The sequence below is a fragment of the Urocitellus parryii genome, chromosome 8 (genome assembly GCF_045843805.1).
Source record: "Urocitellus parryii isolate mUroPar1 chromosome 8, mUroPar1.hap1, whole genome shotgun sequence".
Taxonomy (NCBI): domain Eukaryota; kingdom Metazoa; phylum Chordata; class Mammalia; order Rodentia; family Sciuridae; genus Urocitellus; species Urocitellus parryii.
Window position 1 is genome coordinate 95,943,732 of NC_135538.1, and position 26,157 is coordinate 95,969,888.

A 26,157-nucleotide genomic window follows, 5' to 3' on the forward strand; every position below is an offset into this window, starting at 1 on the left:
TAATTGTTGTGGTTTTATACTAAGTCAAAATCAGATTATGTAAATTCTCCAATTTAGTTCTTCTAAATCGAGACTGTTCTTTCAAAACCATTTGCATTTTCTGTAAATTTTAGAATAAATTTTAAACTTCTTTTTTGGGATTTTATTGAATGTATAATTTGAGGAGAATGGAAATTGTATGGATACATGAATATGAATCATTACATTTATTTAGTTATTAAAATTTCAACAGTGTTAGATCTCTCACATTTTTAATTAGCCATATTTATAGGTTTGTGATACTTTTAATACTATTAAAAACAGTATTAAATTTTTCTTCCAATTTTGTGGTTGGTTTATCTTTTTACTGAAAAAAATAAAACAAACATTAATCATGTCTTATGACCTTACTGAATTAACTCATTAGTTCTACTAGTCTTTTGGTAGAATCAAAAGATTTTTCTTTTCTTTCTTTTTTTCCAGGACTAGGCTTGAGCCCAGGGCCTCACACATGGCAGGCAAGCACTGTATGACTGAGCTACATCTCTATCCCCTTTTATTTTATTTTTAAGACAGGGTCTCACTAAGTTGCCTTGGCTGGCCCTGAACTTGTGATCCTTCTGCCTCACCCACCCAAGTAGGTGGGATTATATGTGTGTGCTACCAGGACAACCTGTCCAAAGAATTTTCTGTGTAGATAATCATATGCTTGAAAATAAGATCAGTTGTATTTTTTCTTTTATAATCTTCACATCTTTTATTTCTCATTTTTGCCTATGGCCCCAACCAGGACTCCCTATACATTGTTAAAATAGACGTGGTATGAGAATATATCTTTAACTACTGATTTTTGGGACAAATTACTCAATATTTTACCTCTTAATATGCTGTTTCTTTAGATTTTTCATAGAAGGCATTTATCACATTAAGTTTCTTTTTATTGCTGAAAGTTTTGTCATGAGTAAGTATTAAATTTTGTTAAATGTTTGCTGCACAAATCAGAATGCACCTATGATTTTTTTTAGTCCTTTAGTAAATTATATATGTTCAGTTTTAAGTTTTAATCATATCTCTGTGATAAATTTTACTTGGGCATTATTGTATATATTGCTAAACTTGATTTGCTTATTTTTACATCTATGATCATGAAGAATAGTAGACTACAGTTTTCTTCTATTTGACCAGTTTTCAATTTAGGGTTAAGTTGGCCTTATGATAAAAAAGTTGGGGAAAGTTCAGCCTTCTGCTATTTTTATTTAATTTCACTCAATGATTTTGATTTTAACCATTTAAATAAATGTTTGAAATAAATTATTCACAAAGCTATCTAAACCTGTAGTTTTCTTCCTGGAATGGTTTTAATTAAAAAATTCAACTCTTGAATTTGGTTCGATTATCAACTGAATAAAATGAACCTGATCAAAAAACCTTTCTAAAAATAAACTCTAGGTCCAGATAGCCTCACCAGTATTTTCTAATTTAACATCATTTGGTCAAGGAACATAATCTGTGTGATTTTAATTTTTTTTGGAATGTCCCGCCCCCCCAGCATATGGTCTTTTTTGGTGACTAACCCATTGGCATTTCAAAAATATGTGTATTTTGCTATCATTAGAGAGAACGTTCTACAGATGGAAATGAGGTGAAGATAATTGATAATGTTCAAATCTTCTGTGCCATTACTGTATTCTTGGTCTAATGTAATATTTGGTGAGTCCTGAATGTTAAAACTTCATGTTATGTTTTCAGTGGTCTATTTCTTTATTTTTTTCATATTTTTCTCCAAATAATCAGATGTTTTAATATTAGATATCCACATATTTAGGATTTTTATAGTTTCTGATTGCCAATTCTTGACTGTGAAATATCAATCTAAAATTCTTGTTGCTGTCCCCTGTGTATTATAATGTAATTTCCTCCCCTCTAACCAAATTTAGAAATTTTCTTTTGTTTTGATTTTCAGTTGATTGATTATGATGTATCTAGATGTGACTCATTTTGTTTCTTGCTTGGGATTTGTTGAACTTTTTGGATTTGAGATGGTAGCTTAGAAAATTTTTGGCCATATCTTTTCAAACTTTTTTTATTACCCTTTTTCTCTCTGAAGAAAATTTAATTACTGTATGCTAAATAAAAAGCATTTGGTATTGTCTCACAAATTTCAGATGCTCTATTCCTTTTATCATTATTATTATTTTTTCTTCTTAGGGTTTCATTTTTGGATAATTTATGCTGACTTGTCTTCAAGTTACTGATATTGCACTCTGGTATATGCAGGTAAGTCTGTTGAGTGAATTCTTCTCTGATGTATTTTTCATTGCAAGTATTTCTGCTTGGACCTTTTAAAATAATTGTCATCTCTCTTCTGAATTTCCCATAGCTCTGCATGTTGTTCATTTTCTTCACTGGATCCTTTAACATACTTATCATAGCTATTTTACAAACCCCATTTGGTACTTCTGATATTTAGATAATCTCTGCGTTTGAGAATACAGAATGTTTTTTGCCCAAGAAATCAAAATTTCATAATCTTGGGACAAAGGGGATTTCTTTCGGCTTGTCTGTAGTTTTTAGCTCTTCAGATTTCTGGAGTTGTTTTTCTAATCCTTTTGGCTGTCTGCTTTTTGAGCTCTCTCTCCTTGCTGTAGTGCAGGACTGAAGGGCCTTAGAGGGATTCCTCTCTGTCTTTTTGCTCCTACTACAGATTTCAGCAGACCTCTGCTTTGTATTTGAGGAAATCTCTGGTCATCTGCACAGTGGGAGGATGGGAGAGGGCCTCTGTGGGCTATTCTAACTTCTAAACAGTCCATGTACTTCCCATCTACTCTGCGTTTAGCTTAGGCTCATGGGGAATGCATGCTGCATGAGGACTTATTCTTTCTGTCACTGGGGCTTCCCAGGATTAGAATCTGAATTCCACTCTGACATACCAATTTTGACTGATTTCTCTCATGCTTTGTCAAACTCCTTCTCTTCTGGAGGATTCTCTGTCAGGAATGAAAGCAGTAACTTCTGGACTTTCGTTCATTTTGGTTTCTTTAAATCCTCTTCTTGCTTCTGGGTTAAAGATTGCGGGTCTGTGGTTTATCTGGTGTGTTCTCATGATTGTAATGATGATATCCTAAAATTTTCCACATTTTAGCCAGAAATGAAGTCCTTGAACTAATGTTTAGAAGGTATATTAAGGTCAAATAAATGAGTGTTTATGAATCAGATAAAATATTTCTTAATGTTTACAATTAATATCTCATTTTCTACATTAATTTATCTCCATTTTATCATATAGATATCTTTACCAGGTACCTTGTACTATTTGTTATAAATGCAAATTCATATTTAAAGGAATATTTGCTACCATTTAGGTATTAAAAAGAACATAAAAATGTTTCACAGGATTTATGGAAAGGAGAATTTCTAATAAAAATTTGGAACAAAGCTCAAAATTTTAGACAGAGCTTATACTTTTCCAAGACGATTATGAATTAAAAGATTTATCATGGTCTTCCTCAGCCCCTATTGATTGTCTTCCTGCATTAAAATATTTAAATTTTGTCTATTTTATACCCATCTAAATTCTAAAGTCATGAAGTTAATTTAAATTTAAATGTACAATAATTGCATGTTTATCTTCATTTATCTAATACATTTAATTTTTTTTTGTCATTTCAGGAATCCTAAAACCAAAATATTAAATTGAAAACAAACATGGCTCATCACATTACATTTCTTTGGATAGTTCTTGTTCTGCTTCTTCAGAATTTTGTATTAGCTGAAGATGGGGAAATAAGATCAAGTAAGAGCTTTCAGCATTGTCTCTTTTTGTTATCAACAGATTTTGATTCTGTAAATCAAATATTGGGAGTTCAAGGAGTAGTTTTAAGGATCTTATACTTATTGTCTTTGATTCTGTAATTCCCTAAGATAAATGAATTGCTATGTAGCTGAGAGAAAGAGCTTCCCTCAGAGGTAGTTTGGAAGTTACTCTGTGCTAATACCTTATCCTCATAATGCACTGGGCTTTGGAATACCCAGTCTGGTTTGGAGTCCATGTTTAGCAACCTCTGAGCTTTGCCGATATGGAGATAAAGCACATGCTTCTTAGGTGATCACCAGGACTGAATGGGATAATGATGCATGTAAATGGCTCAGTACAGTGACATCTCAGTTAATGGTGACCATGTTCTTATTGCCTGGGAGCAAGCTTGCATTAGAGACAAAGAATTGTAATAATTGTGGTTCTGCTACAGAGGCCATTTTGTATAGATAACATACTTTTTTTAAGAGTTTAGTTATGTTCACATTTAAAAACTCATAAATACCCAACTATATATTAATTAGTTTCTATAATAGTTACATCATATGTTTTGACAGCTTGATTCAATTTGACTTCAAATTTATTAAAACAATAATAATTAATGTTTAATTCCCCCAAGTATTCTACAAGATAGATAACCTGTCTACATTTTGAGGGTGAAAAGAGACCTTTATAATTTAGGTGGCTTAGTGCCTTTCAGCTGGTTAGAGCAGTAACTGGTATTTGAACTATACTTTTGATTTTCAATTCCATTCCTTTCCTATGACACTACTCATCTCTCTAAAGGGGAGGTCTATTGTACTTTGGGGTTTATAAATGCCAAACTTGCTTTAGTATTCATGGTTTTGGCTAACCTTACAGCTATGAAATACATACTCTGTGGCTCCAACAGGAGAGGGGTAAGGAGGGCCAAGAACAACCAACCTTGTAAGATCTTTGTCAGGTGGCACACAAACACTAGCAGGTTCAGACAGTGAGTCTTGGTATTTAAGAAGAGTCAACATTGAAGAACTCTGAAAACACATCTTTCCTATCCTCTTGGTTCCCCCCCAACCCCCAAAAAACTACTAGAAGCATAACTTTTAATGCCAATCAGGCTTCCAAAACTAACAGAAGAATGGCATTCTCTTGGGCTTTCAAATTTGCCTCTAGGCAAAATTCCATTCCTGTGGTCCCTGCCCTGAACTTTGACAGAGGTTGATGGAGTTGGCTCTGTTACACCCTTCTGAGGGCACCACCACCTGCAGAATACAGGTTACAAATAATGTCATAATCACTGTTGAATTTTTGTGACAAATCCACATAATGACAACTTTTTGTAACTTCTTGGCTGTTGCATATAATTCACCTCACAGTAGTCTATTTTTGACTTCTATGAGTGAGTTAAGATAATTGTAAAGTTGGAGCTTCTTCCTGTGAGCCTTGTCAACATCCCAAGTATGCAAGTAGATATAGATAAAGTAAGGGAAGGGAGGGAAGATAAGTCAACAGAATAGGAAATCTAGAGTTTAACTTATTACTAAGGAGACAGGGAAATACTAAGAATACTTATTTTCACAAATTAATTTTTCTTTAGTACCTACTTTACAATTATGGTAGCTTATTTGCAAGTATTTGCAGAAAATAAATCATCTTTATTTTAACTTTAAATTGGGAATCTGATCTCTACTTAATGGAAACTATTAATATGAGTAAAATCAAAAGACTTAAATTTACTATCATAGTACTCTGACTTCTCATTTCATCCTTTTCAACTCATTATCTCCAGGGAGATGTGATTTCCCCCATGCTAAATGCAAATGTGGCAAATATAAACAAAAATGAATTTAAAACCACATATCATGGGACATAAAATGATAGCTATTTTTGCTTCATTGAGTGCAGAAATTCTAAAAGGACAAACCAAATTGGCTGTTCCTATCCATGCAGTCTGGCCATTCCCAACTTTTAGGATTACTTAAACTAACCAGTTTGTCTTTTAGTTTGTTTCTGTGTCATCTCTGGGCCTTTGTACTTGCTGTTCCTTTTGATTAGAATATTCTCTTCTTCACCTAGTTAAAACACTCATATCTCATATTGCCTATCAGCTTTCCCATAAAACCTTTCCTGATCTCTACAATTAGTTTGCGGTCCGCTCTTCAGTGATCTCTTAATTCTTTTTACTTTCTTAAACCAGCCAGCTTTCTGTCGTACTAGACTATGAGCTTTTTGATAGATTTTATGTGCCTTTAGCATAAATCAGGTACCTGCAATCATCAGGTACTGAAAGAACAAAATAGGGTTAGAGGCTTACTGTTGTACACTATAGAGTTAAGATTTTTTCTTTCCACAACTGCTTATAATTTGTCTAGCTATAACTTGCACCAAAAAACTTTTTTTTCCCTAATAGAACTTTAAGATTATATATTTTTCCTGGTTATCTCAAAATAAAAATGTATACAGAGAAAGAAATGGTTTCATACCCTTGAATATAGATTCATTTAAGCTGATGTTTTGCCACATTATTGGCTGAAGATGAGAGATCAAACATTTGGACACCAGTTTTAGATGTAGTTCAAGTGTTGACTGCTTTGGTGATTTTGTTCCATTTAACTTTTACCAACAAGAATAGTATGAAATTATATTAGCTAGTTGAGTCAAAGTTGGCAGAAAATTTGTTTTTATTTTTCTCCTATTCCTTGGTTTATATTTTACAAATGTTCAAGTTTAGCATTAACCTTAACATGTTTAATTCATTACTTAAGACAAGCAAAGATGTTAGCCAAAACTTCATGTATCTAAGGACACTTTTTGTTTTTTTATATAACAAATGCATTCTGATGGTTTCCCTTTTTCCTTAGGTTGCCGTACGGCTCCAACAGATTTAGTTTTCATCTTAGATGGCTCTTACAGTGTGGGCCCAGAAAACTTTGAAATAGTGAAAAAGTGGCTTGTTAATATCACAAAAAACTTTGACATAGGACCCAAGTTTATTCAGGTTGGAGTGGTTCAGTATAGCGACTACCCTGTGCTGGAGATTCCCCTGGGAAGTTATGCTTCAGGAGAGAATTTGATAGCAGCCATGGAGTCTATCCACTACTTAGGAGGAAACACGAGGACTGGAAAGGCCATCCAGTTTGCACTGGATTACCTTTTTGCCAAATCCTCACGATTTCTGACCAAGATAGCAGTGGTGCTTACGGATGGCAAATCCCAAGACGAAGTCAAGGATGCAGCAGAAGCAGCAAGAGACAATAAAATAACACTGTTTGCCATCGGCGTTGGATCAGAAACAGAAGATGCAGAACTCAGAGCCATTGCCAACAAGCCTTCCTCAACATATGTGTTCTATGTGGAGGACTATATCGCCATATCCAAAATAAGGGAAATAATGAAGCAAAAGCTTTGTGAAGGTAAGCCCTACTGTAATTTGGCAACATTTCATAATTGCAATTTCTTACATCTTGATATATAATTTTGCTCATTAACACTGGTGTAGCTTTAGGTAATGACATGTTATTTATTTATGTTAGAGATGAGGTGAGCACAGATTTCTGTTTTATATTCTGGATAAATATTGCTTTTATAAACAGTTACATTTTGATAAAATCTAAATATAGAAGCCTGATGTTTTTTTACATTTATTTTCCCTTTCAATTATAGTACATCTACTATGGGGATGGGATAAAATAAACAAAATTAAAAATAAGAATTAAATCAACTGCTTTATATAAAATTACTGCTAAAGAGTTTTCCTATATTTTTCATTCCAGTCTGTTTCCTTTTGTTCCTCAATGTGTCTTAGAGTTTATTTGTCTACCTAAAACAGGACACTATTTTATATATAATTTCATACTCTATTTTTATGCTATTACTTTGTCTAATAATTTTCTTAATCTTTTAACATGATAACAGAACATCTTCTACTGAAGCTTATTTAGTAATTTTCCAGTTTTATAAACTTAGCTTATTTGTAAATATTGTCAACATAAATAATAACAGTGAATTTCTTGTACATAATTCTGAATGGGAATTTCTCATTTCTTCAGGTAAAAAGGGTCAAATTACTGACATTTAAAAATATCAGGGGAAATGTTAAACATTGCACTTAAGAAAGGCTTAAATTCTTTCTTCATGGGACATTTGGAAATAAAGTACTTAACAGTGATTCTGCATCATTCCACAAAATCTAACTTCATGTTATGATAACTGCATGGTATGAGAAAGCTTCAGTTTTTGGTAAACATTAATCCTGTCAGGGCACAGATATGTCTATGTTTGGATTATTTGGCGAGAATAATATCTTTTGAGTTTCTATAGGCATTGAATATTCCATGTACTTCAGAAGTAACACTAATGTGAAAAGAAAAATTTTTCTCATTTTCCATAGACTCCAAAAGTATTGGTTCACATTTGATGGAAAAAATTGCTATGTTTGTGGTTAGGAAACAAATTATGCCATAGCTATTCTATTTTCTTCATATTTGTTTAGTGGAAATAGTGGAGAAAAACAATTAAAAATTTTTCTTTACAATAATTAGCAAAGTATAGAAAATCAAGCATCTTCCCTAATCACACTTTGAAGAAAGGGGCTACATCAAGCATATGCGGTCATCACTGTGTTAATGAGCTGCAGTAATACTGGGCTGATTCTTTTTTATTTTTTTAAAGAATTTAATTTTTCAGTTGTAGATAGACACAATACTTTTACTTTGCTTATTTATATTTTTATGGGGTGCTGAAGATGGAACCCAGTGCCTCACACATGCTAGATGAACACTCCACAACTGAGCCACAACCCCAGCCCCTGGGTTGATTCTTATCATCTTTGGGTTGATATCTTTAATAGCTTGTCAGATTAGTTAGAATACTTTTATTTTGAAGCCAGGCATATTTCATTATTAAAATAGACTTTTCATGGATAAACTTATCTGTTTTTAATCCTAAAATATAAATTTAACTGATAAAATACATCTGTTCAGTATTCAGAGGCTTTTTCTGTAGATATGTATTTTGGTAAATACGTTCTTTTTAACAAACTCTAATTACACATTAAAGGGTTGCTATTGCTCTGCTTAAAATGGGGTAAAAAGGTCTTTTAGCTCAAATGTACAATCTACAAAAAAAAAAAAAAAGAATTTGAAATCTTGCCCAATATTACTTCATCCACACTCAAAGAAAGAATATAAGTAATATCTGTGTCTATTCAGTTTCATGTATGTGCTGTACAATAGTCATCTTACAAAATGTAGTTTTTGAAGTTATGCTTATGGAATATATGGGTTTTCTGGCACTTGACTTTTTGTACCAATTAGATTATGGTTAATGCTCTAAATTAAGGCATTCTTGTCTTTGAGAATTTCAAGTCATGCAATTTGTATTTGAATCCTTTGACCAATTCATATTTCCATGGCAAAGAATCCAGCTGTACTCAGTATTGAAGGTTACTATTTCCTAGTACTGTTCACTTTATACTTTATGGTTGCTTCAGAATGAACAAAGTATTATTTGCCTGTTTTTTTTTTTTTTTTGCCTCACAATTCATTTCATCTTCAAGGACCCACTGTTTCCCTGGAGGAATTGCCTCCAGTATTTTCCTTGTATCAGGGCCACCATTTTTTTAAATGGGCAATTGTTTATGCCTAAAAGTTGTCTTATTACTACTAGTACTGCCACTATGTTACTTCTCCTGTCTCCTCTTCCTTCCCTTTCTCAGGAAAAAAAAACCATATAACATGAGATATACCTTACTAATAAGTTTTAAGTATATAGTACTGTGAACCTTGTACAGTGTCATAAGAACAGATTTAGGAATTTTTCATCTTTCCTGACTGAAACTTGATATCGCTTGAACAATTTTTCCATTTCCTCAAACCATGGACAACCACCACTTTTCATTTTGCTTCTGTAAGTTTGCCTACTTTAGATTCATTCTCACAGGTAGCATCATGCAGCCTTTGTCCTGTGACTAGCTTATTTTACTTAGCGTAATATCTTTCAAGTTCATCCACATAGTCTCATACGATAGGCTTTCTTTTTATGACCGAATACTCTTTCACTGTATTTGTACACCATGATTTGTTTTGTTTATTTTTTATCTGTTCCTCCATCCTTGGTCATTTAGGTTGCTTTCACCTCTTGGCTATTGTGAATCATGCAGCAGTGAAACTGGGTACACAGATATCTTTTGATAATTCTGTTAATTTCTTTTAGATAAATTCAAATGTAGGATGGTTGGATCATGTTGGTAGTTCCATTTTATATTTTTAGGAGTCATCATACTCTCTTCCATACAGCTAACAGTGTGCAAGAGGTTCAACGCCTCAATATCCTTGTCAACACTTGTTATTTTCTGCTAATCATTTTGGAAATGGCCATCCTAACATATGTGAGGTGATACCTCACAATAGTTTTGATTTCCTGAGGGCTAGGGATGTTGAGCATCTTTTCATTTACCTGTTAGTCTCGTGTAGGTCATGTTTGCAAAACCATCCATTCAAATCTTTCACCCATTTTTAATAGGGTTTTTAGAAAATATCAAGTTGTAGAACTTCCTTATTTATTTTGGATATTAACCAATCATGAGATATCTAGTTGGCAAGTAATTTTTTCCATTTTGCATGTTTTCTTTCCACCCTTTTCATTGTTTCCTTTGCTGCACAGACCTTTTCAATTGATGTCATCCCATTTTGTCTATCGTTTCTTTGGTGCCTATGCTTTTGGTGTTAATGCAAGAAGTCATTTTCAAGACCAGTGCTTCAGTCAGCTTTTTGTTGTTCTGACCAAAGGACCTGAGAAGAACAATTTTAGAGGAGGGAAAGTTTATTTGGGGCTCGTGGTTTCAGAGATCTCAGTCCACAGAAGGCTGACTCAGTTCCTTGGGCTTGAGGTGAGGCAGTATATCATGATGGAAGGATGTGGCAGAGGAAGGTGGCTCAAGCCATCACATCAGGAAGCAGAGAGAGAACTCCCTCACCAAGAACAAAATATATGCCCCAAAGGCGAGCCCCCCCAGTGAACCACCTCCTCTAACTATACCCTACCTGACTACAGTTACCACCAGTTAACCTCATCAATGGATTAATGCACTGATTAGGTTAAGGCTCTCATAACCCATTCATTTCACCTCTGAATGTTCTAGTGTTGTCTCACCATGAGCTTTTAGGGGATACCTCATATCTAAACCATAACAACCAGGGTTATAAAGCTATTTCTCTTTGTTTTCTTCCAAGAGTTTTATAATTTTAGGTCTTATGATAAATCCATTCTGAGTTGATTTTTGTGGGTTGGTGTAAGAAAGTGGTCCAGGTTTATTCTTTTATGTGTGGATATCTAGTTTCCCCAGGAGCAGTGGTTGAGGAGATGATTCCTTCCTTCCTCATTGTGTAGTCTTGACACCCATGTCAAAGATCATTATATACACGTGTGTGTTTCTGGGCCCACTCATCTGTTTCACTGGTCTTTATATCTGTCATCATTTCAATTCCATACTGTTTTGATTACTATAGCCTTATTTGATGATATGAAACCAAAAAGATTTTTCAATATATTTGGGCTATTCATGTTCCTTTGTGATTCCACATGGATTTTAGGGCTTTTCTAATCTGTGTAAAAAAACATTCTATTATCATTTTAATAATGATTGCATTGAATATGTAGATAGCTTTTGGTAGTATGAACATTTTAACAATGTTAAGTCTTTAGTCCATGAACATTGGATTGTACCATGTTATTTGTACCCTTCAGTAATGTTTTATAGTTTTCAACGTATAGGTCTTAATCTTCTTTGGTTAAGTTTATTTTTAAGTATTTTAATTTTTGATGCTGTTGTTAATTGAATTGTTTTCTTAATTTCTTCTTTGAATGATTTGATGATAGTGTATAAAAACCATTTTTTTTTAATGTTGAGCTTGTATCTTACACCTTTGCCAGGAGAGGTAGCAGTAGTATCTTTAGGGTTTTCTGTTTTTAATGTTATTTTAATTATACAAATATGGGATACAGTGATAATTTGATATGTGTGTACAGTGTGTAATCAAATCAGGGTAGTTAACGTTTTTGTCTCAAATATTTTTAAACATTGTTAATTAATATGTAACAACTGTACTTATTTACAGGGTACAATGTGAAATTTCAATACATCTAAACAATGTGTACAGATCAAGTAAGGATAATTAAGATTCCATCTCCATATGTTGTTTTGCCTTAAGAACCTTTGAGCTTTTCAATTCTAGCTATTGTGAGCTATAGGCCTTCTACTGTAGTCTAGAACACTCGAACTTATTCTATCTAATTGTGATTTGCTACCTATTTATCACCATTTCTCTATTCTTCCTTCTCTCCATCCTTTACAATCTCTAATAATCACTATGTTATGCATTCAAATCTATCATTAAATCTTTTAAAAATGTTCACATAAAAGAGAGAACAATCAATATTTGTCTTACTGTATCTGATTTATTTCACTTAATCTAGTGTCTTTCAGTTCCATACATTTTGCTGTACTGATAGAGTATCATTGGTTTTTATGGATACATAATATTCCATTGTGGTATGTGTGTTTGTGTGCACACACATGCATATATATACACACACCACATTTTCTTTATCCATTCATCCATTGATGGGCATTTAGGTTCCTTTTTCATATCTTAGCTATTGTGAATAATACAGCAATAAACCTGAGCATACAGGTGTTTCTTTGATACACTGTTATAATTTCCTTTGGATGCACACACCCTCCCACCCCACCACATACTTACACTCCCAGAAGTGTGATAGCTGGATCATATGGTAGATCCGTTTTTCAGGGTTTTCTATATGTAAGATTATGTGAGCTACAAACAGAGATAATTTTACTTCTTCTTTTTTTTTAGTTGGATTTTTTTTTTTAAATTTTCTTGTGCCTAATTGCTTTCACTAATATTATTTTGAATAGAAGTGGTAAGAGTGGACATCCTTGTTTTGTGCCAGATCTTAGAGAAAAATCTTTCAATGTTTCGCTATTGAATATAAGGTTGGCTATGAAATTTTCACATATGGGCTTCAATATGCTGAGGTACATTCCCTAAATACCTAATTTGTTAACATTCTTTATCACTAAAGGATGTTGAATTTTGTCAAATGATTTTACTGTATCTGCCTTGAACTTGGGATTCTCTCACTTTAATCTACCTGAGTAGCTGACTTTACAGTTGTGTGCCCCATGCCTTGGCCTCTCCCATCCTGGTAGGGGCTGCTGAAGTAATTCAGTTGCCGAGGATGTTTTCATCTTTATTTAGTGATATTAGCCTATAGTTTTCTTTTGGTGTTTTTTCCCCCCTTCAGTAAAAGGATAAAGCAAGTCTCATATTAAGTGAAAGAATTTGAAAGGATTGGAATTAATTCTTCTTTAAATGTTTGAAAGTATTCATCAGCGAAGGCATCAAGTCCTAGGCTTTTTTCTTTGTTGGGAGGTTTTGATTACTGATTCTATCTCATTATAAGGCATAGATCTCTTCGTATGTTTTATTTTTTCTTAATTCAGTTTCAGCATGTTTTATTTTTCTAGGAATTTATTTATTTCTAGAATATCCAATTTGTTTACACATATTTCTTCATAGTGGTCTTTATAATCTCTTTTATTTTTGTTACATCAGTTGTTGTGTATCACTTTCATTTCTGATTTTTGTCTTTTTTTTACTTTGTTAATCTAGATAAAGGATTTGCCAATTTCATTGATTTATTTAAATAAAATAACCTTTAGTTTATTGACTTTTGTATTGTTTTTCTATTCTCTGTTTCATTTATTTCTGTTCTAGTTTAGTTTCTTTCTTTTAACTTTGGGCTTAGTTTATTCCTCTTTTTCTAGATCTTTGAGATTTATAAAGTTATGTTGCTTATTTGAGATCTTTATTTTTTTGGTAGGTATTTATTATTACAAACTTGACCTTGGTACTATTTTGCTACATCCCATAAGTTTTAATATGTTGTGTTTTGTTTTCATTTGTCTCCAGATATTTTCTAATTTCCCCTTTGATTCTTCTTTGGCCCAATGGTTGTTCAAGAATGTGTTGTTTAATTTCCACATATATTGAATTTTCCAGTTTTCCTCCTGCTATTAATTTATAGTTTCATTCCATTGTGGTTGGAAAATGTACTGGTACGCATTCATTCTTATTAAATTTAAGACTTGTTTTGAGATCTACCATGTGACACAATGGAGAATGTTTCATATGTATTTGAGAACAGTATGTGTTCTGCTGCTGTTGAGTAGATAGTTCTGTAAATATCTGTTATTTCCATTTGTCTATACTATTGTTCCAGTGCTTTGTTTCCTTATTGAGTTTTTGCTAGGATGTTCTAATCATTGAAAGTGGAATGTTGAAATCTCACAGTAATATTATGTTGCTGTCTACCTCTCCCTTCAATTTAGTCAATATTTGCTTCATAAATTCAAGTGATGTAATGTTGGGTATTTATATGTTTATAATTATTGTTTCATTCTGATGAATTAATAACATTATTATATCTTTTTTTAAACTAAATATATATATATACATATATATATATATGTATATATATATTTCTTATAAATGTGGCTCCTCTGTTCTCTTTGTTTACCATTCACGTGGGATAGTTTTTCCATTTCCTCACTTACTACATGTTATCCTTAAATCTAAAATGAATTTCTTGAAGACAGGATATTGTTGAATTAATTTCTTTCTTTCTCTTTCTTTCTTTCTTTCTTTCTTTCTTGTCCATTGAATCTCTCTATTTTGACTGAGGTGTTCATCCCTTTACACTTAAAGTAATTCATAATAGCTATTATTTTCATACTATATCCTTTATAGTATATTTATAGACTATAACTGAAAGTGACTTGTGTACCACATTTTAACTATTGCATTAATCTGTATTTATCTATACATTTACCTTTGGTAGCAAGTTTCGTTTTCTTATGCTTTTGTGGTGTTCAATGTGAAGAACTGCCTTTATTTTTCTTGTAAGGCAGGTGTAGTGGTGATATACTCTCTCAACTTTTGTTTACCTGGGAAAATTTGTTTTTTTCTCTTTCAATTTTGAAGAACAATTTTGCTGGATATAGTATTTTTGGTTGGTGGGTTTTTGTCTATCTATACTTGGAATATATCATCCGATACTCATCTGTCCTTCAAGATTTCTTCTTAGGAATTTGGAGATAGTCTTATGGAAGTTTTCCTTTATATGACAAATCACGATTGTCCTGCTGCTTTATAAATTCTCTGTCTTTGACTAATGATAATTTGATCTTAGGGTGTCTTAGTGTGGACGTTTCTGGGTTTCCTTAGCTGGAGTTCTTCTGGATATCCATTTTCTTACCCAGAATTAGAAAAATTTCAGCTGTTATTGAATCAACAAAACTTGCTGGTTCTTTCTCATTTTCTTTTCTATCTGAGATTCCTATAATGCTGTATTGATTTGCTTAGAGGAATTCTGTAAGTCCCTTAATTTAAATTGATTTTTTACCTTTTCTTATTCTTTCTTATTTATATATCTTTGGCTAGATAATTTCAAATAACCTGCCCTTGAGTTTATGGCTTCTTTTTCTTTCTTCTTCAATAAGTTGGCTATTGAAACCCTGTAGTAAACTTTTCAGTTCAGTTATATTTCTCAGCTTCTACATATCTGCTTGGTTTCTCTTTGTATTTCCATTCTCTTAGTTTATATTCTCATTTTGTTTATGTGTTATTTTTTCAAATGATATAACATCCTTATGATGGTCATTTTGAGTTCTTTTTCAAGTTATTTACATACTTTCATATTTTTAGGATTAGTATATGGAGATTTACCCTTTTCCTTTGTGCCATGCTTCTCTCTGTCTCTCTGTCTCTCTCTCTCTCTCTCTCTCTCTCTCTCTCTCTCTCTCTCTCTGTATTTTAGCTTTGTTTTAGGATCCAAACATTTGCTAGAAACAGTCACATGACCAGTCTTTATAGGTTGGCTTTGTACAGGAGAGGATCCTTATCAATCAGCTGGCTAGACATTCTGAAGGACCTCAAAAACCTTTTCTTTTTTAAATGGGATGCAGTTTCTGTAAGTCTATTTCTGTTTTCCCTTTCTGACTATCTGTCTCTCTGTTTCTGTATGTTATTTTGAGACTGGATCTCATCATGTTGCCCAGGCTAGTCTCAAATTCCTGAACTCAAATGTTACTCCCATCTCAACCTCTTAGTAACTGGTATTATGGTCATATCCCATTGCACCAGGCTTGTACACACAACTTCTCAATTAGAGAGATCTACTGTTTTCAAAAACTCCTTCCCTTTAGTGTACATCATGGCACTGCACGTTCTCTGGTTCTGTAGTCACAGCTATTCAGTTCATCCTTGTTCTCAGCCTTCACTAATCATCCAAATTTTGTTTGCTCCCAGCAGTCCCCTTAGGCAAGATAGATATTAGTCCTTCAGGTAGCCCTTCAAAAAGTCAGAACACAAGTTGCATGCTCTACCCCTTTTCCTTTCTTTTTTGAGTGATGCCTCATACTGTGAACCTTTTTCTAATTACACTGAATTGTGCTATCCACTGCAAGATACACCCTATTTTCTTTGTTCTTAGTGTCCCCCAGGCACCTAAAGTATTCTAGGTCTGTCAGCACTCCAAATAAGACAAGATCAAAAACCAGTTCCCCAGGGAGTCCTCTGAAAAGTACAAGCATCAGAGGCTCACTTCACTCTTCTTCAAGGAAGAAGATGTGCATTCCTGGATCTATTTCATATCCACTTAGAGGATGGTCTGACATGAACAAAGTGAAATATCTCCTTACCTATCTCAGCTGGCTGTTCCTGGCTTTGTGCTCACCCAGGTTTCTGCAACATCCTAACTGGATTCTGCAATTCCTCTAAAGGTATTTTGATCTGTAAATCATTGTTAAACTGGTGCTTATTTTGAGTAATATGAGGTGGAACTTGATACTATACCATCTTGCTTATGTAACTTTTCTGTTTCTTCTTCAAGTTAACCAGGCATGGGTTTGATAGAACAGACTGAGGAAAGAGAAAAAAAACTGTAATTTTCCCTTATTCCCTGAAAGTTCCCTTCCTTCTGTGTCTTCAAGGGTTTCTGACTATCAGTGGTTGGAATTATTGAGTTTCAGGGCCCATATGTTGATGGCATGTGTTGAACTCGGCCATGTGCAGATGAAAGTGGTGAAAGTTCAGGCTGTAGGAAACTGCTTTTGTGTGCTCACTGTTTTGCTTTCTGCTGCCCCACGTTTAGATGATACAGGAAATTTATGTATTTTTTTCAAAGAGTATATGATATTCCCTTGTGTATTAGGGCCAGAGAACAGAAGACAGGGCCATGTGCAGATGAAAGTGATGAAAGTTCAGGCTGTAGGAAACTGCTTTTGTGTGCTCACTGTTTTGCTTTCTGCTGCCCCACGTTTGGATGATAAGGAAATTTATGTATTTTTTTCAAAGAGTATATGATATTCCCTTGTGTATTAGGGCCAGAGAACAGAAGACAGGTGTAGTTCTTACTCCAATTAGCCATACAACTTTTAACTTTGAGTAAGCCTCATTTTTTTCATTCTGTGAAGCAAGAAGACTGGACTAGATGGGCATTTCTCTGTTATTTGTTATCAGAACTCTATGCAAATTACTCCCTTTATTACTTGTTTATAGTATGTTGCTCATTGGTAAGAGCTTTTCAGTTTTTAAGCCCAATGTTTTATGGTAAAATGTCCGCTTTCACAAGGATAAAACCGCCATTCTCTCATGGCAAATGAGAAGGATTGAGAGAGAAAGAGGAGGAGTTGGAGAGGGAGCACAGGAAGGAGAGAGAGAAACAATGCCTGCTTGAGTGAACCCTTGTTCTCCTTCATCCTCAGTAAACTTTGGGGTTTTTCATCTCTTCCATGTTTTTTTACCTTGAGGTGATTTAACTTGTACTTTTGATTTCTTTTCCTTTATTCAAAATTTACTTGTGCTTCTTGTTGTTATTTTATTGGAGATTGCTCAATAATTTTATCATTTAATTCAAGACTTATAATACTTACTAAATGTGCATTGATATATTACCCTACCCTACTTAGTTCAATTTGCAATTCAATAAAAGTCCTAAGGGGTATGGGTATACTTAGCAGGGACTATGGCCAGGATGATTGAAATTTTTGTGGAGGTGGCAAGTATTTTAGCTCCCATGATTTCATGATGAATTTATCTAATCCCACTTGAGCCTGATTCCTTTCTTTTCTGCCCCTCCAGCACTAGTATTCATCAATTTCCACCCACTGAGCTGAGAGCAAGGGTGAAACTTGATAGATAGGCTAGATACTTTTGATAAAGTATTTCATAAAAGCTCATTAATTATTTAGAGAATCTCTTTGTATTCTATTTCTATATTAAAAGAATCAAATTATAATCTGAATTTAGGGTAACTTAAATTTTCAGGGATGTGTAAATTCCAAAACATGAATTTTCCCTGATATGAAATATGATGGAGCAATAGTTCTAAATAAGGAAATAACAGCTTTATTATGCATGAAAATTAATGTTTGGACATTCATAGGAAAATATACAAATTAGAACATACAAACCTTGCTGTTAGTGTTTATAATTGGATCAAGATGCATCTATATTAATATCTAGTTAATTAATGCTAAAAGAAAAAAGAAAACTTTTTTATTATGAACATAGAAGGACATATGAATAGCATAGTCTAAACTCTTTTCTTTCTCTGAAATATTATGTGTAATAACTATAACCTAATTGCACATACTTTTATCTCTCTTAAGTGTGAGTGGAATTACTTGTGAGTTAGAATAGTTGTACAACCACTTTAGGAAAGTATTTGGCACTGTTTACTAGGGCTAAGCACACACATACTCTATGAAGCAGCAACTTGACTCCTAAGTACTTTTCTGTGGAAAATTAAGCTCATATGTCCACCAAAAGATGTGTTCTTGAATGTGTGATCAGTTTTAGATTTGTAATAGTCAAACACTGAAAACAACTCAAAGACTTCCCACAGGAAAGTGGAGGCATGCATCTTAGGACATTTCATACTACATAGCAACAACAACAAAAAAGAATAAACTACTGAGAAGTACTGCACCATGGATGGTTTTAGACATTGTTCTGAGTAAAGCAAGTCAGATATCCTGTTTTTTTTTCCCCCTATGAATCTGAGGCCTGTGGCTACACAGTATCCTAGTCATCTCTGGAGTCAGCCTAGGTCTGAGTTTGATTCCTTATTTTGCCAACATCACTTTGTTGCAGTGGGAGCTTGGGTGAAGTGACCACGTCAGCAGAAGCACAGGGACATGTGAATAGAGGTGCTTGGATGTCTAGTTAAAACAAAAAACCCACAACCCCTACTTCTTTAAAGCCTAAACAATAGTTTTTGTGTTCAAATTATATATACTGAATATCCAACAAAAGTTCTGCCAATTCAAATTAAAAATGAAAGAGAAAAGGAGTAAAGAATGAGGTAAGGGAATTTGATAATACTGCTGGCTGGATATGTGTAAAGAAAAGACAAAGCACATTATCTTTTACCCATAACAGTCAAACAAAAGAAAGGGTAACCTCAAAAGCTGTCACTGTATAATCATTTTAAAATGAAAAAGGTTGATATCCAAATCGACAAAACCCAAACAAGTTATTTTACTATTGTGTTAGCTTTTAAAATTATATTCTACTTAACTATTTTCTAAGCCAAGGATGAATTTCCATTTCTTACATTTTATCTTTTCGTCAATAAAATAACATAATCTATTGTTAGTGAGGTGATGTACAAAAGATTTTTATTTTCTGGTTTGTGCACAAGTTGTACTACAGGCTAGTTGGAGCCTATTGTAACCACTGACTTAACACTGAATGGAATGTTATAAAAATCTATGCTTACTATATTGTATTGTTGCTGCTTGTGCATTTGGAAGACACTTCCTCAGATGAGGGACAGTTTAGTCCAAGGCATCAGAGATTTCAAGGCACTAGGGTTATTTGCTAGTAAAAGAAGATGAGGTCATTCAATCTGGAATGAGAAAATAAATTGTATGAATCTTGGTCTGCCTTTTTTGATATTTATCTAATATTTAGTAAGTGGATTGCTTTTGGGATAATTTATTTTGCTCTTGCTAGTATTATTTTTGATTGTTCTGTCTGGACTCCAGATATACAGTCTTTGTGTTTCTGTGCATGGCAGGATTTTAAATAAAACACATTCCTTATGACTCCAGCAAGACCAGAGTACTTAGATATCACTAAGCTCTGAGATTTAACAGAAAAGCCAGAGTGTAAAATAAATAAGGAAATCTTCTCATCACCAAAGCATTCTGATTCTTAATGGTCTCTGAACAAATTAGTGTAAAATGAAATTATAACTTTAGTCTATTAGGGATTCATTTGTGAATTTAGACCTTTGTTCCCCACCCCTACCTTGTTTCTTGCTTTAAACTAACTTGGTTTATCTAAGATGTCCTATGTTACAGGTTATCATTATCCCTTATAGGCTCGTAAAATCCACATCACTAGTTTTTATTGTATTATGATGCCTTTCCCATCCTTAATGCTACAGAAGAGGGTGATAATCTCAAGGTAATCACCTTTTGCTCCATACTGCAAACTTAAACATATTGTTGCCCTTGAAACATTCCATTAAATATCCCTGTTGCATTTTTGTCATAATTTTATCCACCTTCTGGGGAAAAAAAGACAACTGAAACATCATTCTCGGATGTCTAAAACAATTTCATATTTTCTCATGTTTGTATACTCATATTCTTACATTCTGTAGTGTTTTTCCCTTGATATTTCTTTTCTTGTGGGAAAAGTTCATGAGTAACCAGTTTTTACTGCTTTTGCTTTTATAGAATCTGTCTGTCCAACACGAATTCCTGTGGCAGCTCGCGATGAGAAGGGTTTTGATATTCTTTTAGGTTTGGGTGTAAAGAAAAAGGTTAAGAAAAGAATTCAGCTCTCACCAACAAAGATAAAAGGATATGAAATAACATCGAAAGTTGATTTATCAGAATTTACAAGGTAAACGTTATATGTTAATACAACTTAAAAATTATATACACACATGCTATACACACACACACACACACACACACACTATGTGTATATATATATTTGCAGAGGTACTGAGAATTCTTTAAACTGATGCATGTTCTTCTCTTTCTAGCAATGTTTTCCCAGAAGGTCTTCCTCCATCCTATGTATTTGTTTCTACTCAGAGATTTAAAGTCAAGAAAGTGTGGGATTTATGGAGAATATTAACCATTGATGGAAAACCACAAATAGCAGTTACCTTAAATGGTGTGGACAAAACTTTATCATTTACAACAACCAGTGTAATTAATGGCTCACAAGTGGCTACCTTCACTGACCCTCAAGTTAAGGTAAAGAGCCCAGGTGTGATTATGGTGTTCATAATCATGGGGGAACATCATTAGGATTGTGTGTGTTGGGTGAGGATTGTAGTTTTAACATGGCTAAAAGATGTTGACTTCATATTTTAAAATTTTGTTAGTTATGAAACACCACCAAAGAGGAAGGAAATTTGTTTCTAAATCAGTATGAGGACAAAGAGTGGGGGAAAATTAGCATATTTCATATTCCTATTACTGGGTGTCAGGAACATTTAAAGATAATAACCATCCAGTGAAGAAGCTATCACTGCCATTTTGTAGACAAAAACAGAAACAACAACAACAAAAAACAATGTTCAAGGTTAAGTGTGCCCTCAAAGAAAAACAGCTACTTTGTGGTTTAGATATGCACTCCTGTGAGACAATGCAATAAGATTCAGAGATGAAAATGATCAGATTATGAGAGTTTTAACCCAATCAGTGGATTAGTCCACTGACATTGATTAGCTGAGTAGAAACTGTAGGCAGTTAAGGTGTACTGGAAGAAGCAGGTGACTGGGGGCATGCCTTTAAGGTTTATCTTTTCTTCATGGTGCGTGAAGCTCTCTCTCTCTGCTTCCTGATTGCCTTCTTCTGAGCTGTTTCCCTTGGTTGTACCCTTCTGCTATGATGTTCTGCCTCACCTTGGGACCAGAGATAAGGGGTCAGCCATCTGTGGATTGAAACCTATGAAATCATGAGCCCCCAAATAAACTTTCCCTCCTTTACATTGTTCTTGTCAGGTCTTTGGTCATAGTGATGAAAATGATGACTAAAACAGCTCATTAAGAATTGAATTTAAATATGGTCAATATCAAAGTCCATGTTGGACTGTTTTATATTGCCATGTCCTATGAGTTGATGAGAATAGAATTTATTTTAATCAGGAGTACATTTTATTTCCCCCAAAGGAATATATATTTAATAAATGAAAAATGTTTATTTTCTAAGTCATGTGTGCATAATACAGATGCAATGATAAAAACAATTAAGTTTTGCTCATTATTATAATTATGATAGCCTAAAGTTATATTATACAATTTAGGAAATGTGCTTGGTTACATATGAATATTTTACATTTGGACAATTTTTACATTCAATTACTATATTAAATTTAAAATTTTGTGGTCTGCTTTCCTTATTAAAACCAAGGTGCTAGATTCTTTATTAAAAAAAAAACCTAATAATCTGTCTATCCAATATGAATTCCTGTGGCAGCTTTAAGGAGCTTTTTTTATAATGGAATATTCAAATAATTTGTATTAAATTGAAGTATAAAGCACAAAATATGGGAAAATCATGGTAAATGACATGGTTTGGGGATTAGATCTTGGAAAATATTTAGGATTTTTGATGGGGAGAGATGTAAGAGAACATTGAGACAATGGTTTGGCATTGACTAGCCAAATGCAGTTTTTATTTAGAGAATGGCATGTTTTGAGTATAAAATGCATGAATGAAAAGGCTAGCAAGGTATGAGCCCAATTTGTGAGGATCCTGGAAAGCCATACAATTTGGTTTGGATTTTATTCAGTGAACAACAGGGTTCCGTGCAAAGATCTTGATCATAGGTGTTTCATGGTCAAAGCAATCCTTCTTTTTTGTTCCCCAAACAATGTTTTCAGCTTTATCCTGCAATTATGTCTGATACTTGAAGTAAAGAAATGGATAAGATGGAGCTTCTCCTCTAACACAACTTTACTGAGAGAAATTAATTATAGTGGAGATATGCAGGGTGGCTTGGAGAGGGAAAAGTCAGAAATATGTTAGAAAACAAAGCAAGATAACCACAAGCCTAAATTATGGCAGTTAGAATGAAAATAGAGAGGTGAATTTGAGTAATTTTTAAGAGAAATAGTTGATATAATTGTATCTGGTGAGTTTTTACAACTCAGAGAAAGAAACATGTTTTAGAAAAGGAGAGTATTATCATGCAAGGGAACTATTTGGGAGTGGAAGAAGTTTGGGGGACAGTTCATTTTGTAACACACTCCATTAAATTGGTTGTGAGATACCCTTGCAAGATTATTCTACTGAGTTTTAGAATTTGGGGGCCTATGTGTAGGAGAGAGGTCCACGCTATTGATGTAGATATTGGAGTTACTACATAGAAATAATGTTTGGCTTGTAGGTATGGATGAGGTAGTCAGAGGGCAGAATGAAAGATATCAAGGACAGACCTGTGAGGGTTGCTCTCTTTATAGGGCAGGTTGAGGAAAAAGAACCCTCAAAGTGATAAAGAATGAACAACAGAAGAGAATAAAATGAAGATGGCCAAGATTCTTTCAGTTATGGAAATTGAGTGAGAATATCGAGAGAACTGGACTAACTGTGGGATGAGGAATGAGAGGAGCCATTTGGATTCAGAGATCAAGATCTCATTAGTGACTATGAGGGAGTTGTTTCAGTAAATTGTTTGGCAAAACTACATTGGTATATGTAAGAGGAACTCAGGTAGGAATTAAGAGAAGAGTTGGTGGATAGCATATGGGGTCCAGCTTAGAGCAGGGTGAATAGTATATAATACAGAAAATCAGCATGATTCAGACTTTCTTAACAATGGTTCTAAGTAGGAAGACAGTGAAAGATAGTTAAGGGTTTTATTTGTGAATCTTTCATATTTTCTTCTCATAGACATTATTTGATGAAGGCTGGCATCAAATTCGTCTCTTAGTAACAGAGCAAGATGTAACTCTGTTTATTGATGATCAACAAATTGACAATAAGCCCTTACATCCAGCTTTAGGGATTTTCATCAGTGGGCAAACCCAAATTGGAAAATACTCTGGGAAAGAAGAAACTGTTCAGGTAGTATAATAATGATTTATTTTTTACATTGGATAAAATCAAATTTCTGCTGTCCTCTCTCTAGTATTTACTAAATCAACCTTATTAGACTTAATTGTGAATTCTCTTTAAATACTTAATTGAAATATGGTCAGTTCATGGGTGAAATTTTGTGATCATATGTGTATATTAGAATGCAAAATTTGACTTCATCTATTTTATTTAAAAAATCTTAGAAAAATAATCCCCTGGGCAGAGGATAGAATTCTAGGAAACATTAATTTCATATTTCCCAGGAGAAGCAGTTCAAATAATGGATTTGGAATGGGGAATATGTTTAGAGCTGTAAGTGAGAACTATAAAAATTTCTTTGCAGCTGTGAAGATAAAATTAGATTAATACATGTCAGAGTCCTTCACAAACAAAACTATTGCTTAAAAATAAAGTGATTGTGTTTTGTGCAGTTCATGCTTTTAAAAGTTTTATTTTTACTTTTATTACAGCTATTTAGAGTCTGTGTTTGGGTTAATAGTTTGTAGTTAAAAAACATCTCTGGGAAAATCTTTAATTGGTAAGAGTATTTCCCTCCCGCTTTGTTTCTGTTACAGGAAGACTCTGTCATTTTCAAATGTGTGATTACTCACACTGTCACTATGTATTAATGCTTTAAGTCAAATTGTAGTAAATATTTACACAGTAACTGGTGCATTACATCCCAGCAACTGAGTCTCTAAACCCAGAATGGCCTCTGGAGGTTACCCCTATATGATCTGGAATGTTGTAGAGATTTAGGGTAAATACAAAAAAACCTGGGAAAGGTTTTAAGTAGCTTAGGAAATACTTTCTAGACTAGTTCTCAATACAGGGATATTTAAAAAAGCTTCACTGGGTTCCTGAAGAAAATCAGATTTGTTCTTTGTGCTTAGGGTGCATCACATCTTTATAATATATGTTGGGTATTCAACCTCTGTGTTTTTATTGTTTTACTAAATGCTGGGATCTAAACCTTATCAAATGACCAACCATAGCAGCAGTTTCTACATATTTGAGTTGCTTTTATAAAACAGTTAGCTCATGCCTCAACTTTAACTATACTATATTTATATTCCTAGTTTGATGTCCAAAAGTTGCGAATCTACTGTGACCCAGAGCAGAACAACCGCGAGACAGCATGTGAGATTCCTGGATTTGTAAGTGAGATGGGTTATTTTTTTTCTCCCAAGTGTTGCTTTAGTACTTTCAAAAAAATAAATGAAAAGTAGATAATGCCCAAAACTTATTTAATATGTAGAGTTAATCTTTATTATCAAAGTTAAATAGAGCGATACATAGTTTGAAGTTCACAACTGAAATAAATTATAATGTGTCACTGTGCAAGTATGAATGAAAACACCAGTAAGTGATTTCTCCCCACATCAATTTTTACTGTGATTATTCCAGTGCTCAGATAAAGCAGAACTACACCTGCTCCAAAGACTTAGATTGCTTCGTATAAATATCAGTGCGTAAAGAACATTTTTCTACTTAATTAAACATAAGACAAAACATTCCAAACTATATATTTCTGATGAGTAGGAAATAAATTTCCTGTTCACTAGCATATTTTCTGAACTTATAATGAATGATTTTATTTTTGTTGTTGCTACCTCAGTAAGGTTTCCTTATGGTTCTAGAATTTAAGGGAATTTCCTATTTATTTAGTCATTTTTATTAATGGGTTAGAAAGGAAAATGATTATAAGCTAAAACTTTATAGTGTATGACTCTGTGTGTGTGTGTGTGTGTGTGTGTGTGTGTAATCCATCCCTTTTTGCCCTAAGCAAAAAATTGTGAATTATTTTAATGGAAAAACATACAATGCTGGACAACTTTTTGACAATGTGGATTCTCAGTGAGGTTTGGACTGTCCATGATTCTTTTAATTTTCATAGTTGTGCTATCATAATTTATTTCTCTAACAAACCATGTAATGAGACCACATATAAAGAAGAGTTGAGAACATCGAGCAGCACATTTAAAGGATCTATAATAAAATCAAATATGGAACTTTTGAGAAATGACTCATTCTTAGGTTTTCTAGATTAGCAATCATTTAAATACTATAGTTTTATTTTTAGATACTTATAACTTGGAATATAAATCTCTCCTAAAATATTTGAAGTCATGGCATTTGAGAGTTTATTGTATGTACTGATCTAATTTTGTTACTGTTTGGAAAGATTATA

The 26,157-nt window shown here is 33.5% G+C and overlaps 1 protein-coding gene across 1 annotated transcript in view; it reads left to right on the forward strand.

Moving 5' to 3' along the window:
* Col21a1 (collagen type XXI alpha 1 chain) overlaps window positions 1–26,157 on the forward strand; it is a 171,798-nt gene that overhangs the window by 55,510 nt on the left and 90,131 nt on the right. Inside the window, exons 2-8 of the mRNA XM_026398951.2 lie at window positions 2,188–2,256; window positions 3,649–3,772; window positions 6,634–7,185; window positions 20,607–20,775; window positions 20,921–21,137; window positions 23,781–23,954; window positions 25,046–25,123. Coding sequence (XP_026254736.1) covers window positions 3,685–3,772; window positions 6,634–7,185; window positions 20,607–20,775; window positions 20,921–21,137; window positions 23,781–23,954; window positions 25,046–25,123 — 1,278 coding nt within the window. The 5' untranslated portion in view covers window positions 2,188–2,256; window positions 3,649–3,684. The remainder of the gene's footprint in view (window positions 1–2,187; window positions 2,257–3,648; window positions 3,773–6,633; window positions 7,186–20,606; window positions 20,776–20,920; window positions 21,138–23,780; window positions 23,955–25,045; window positions 25,124–26,157) is intronic.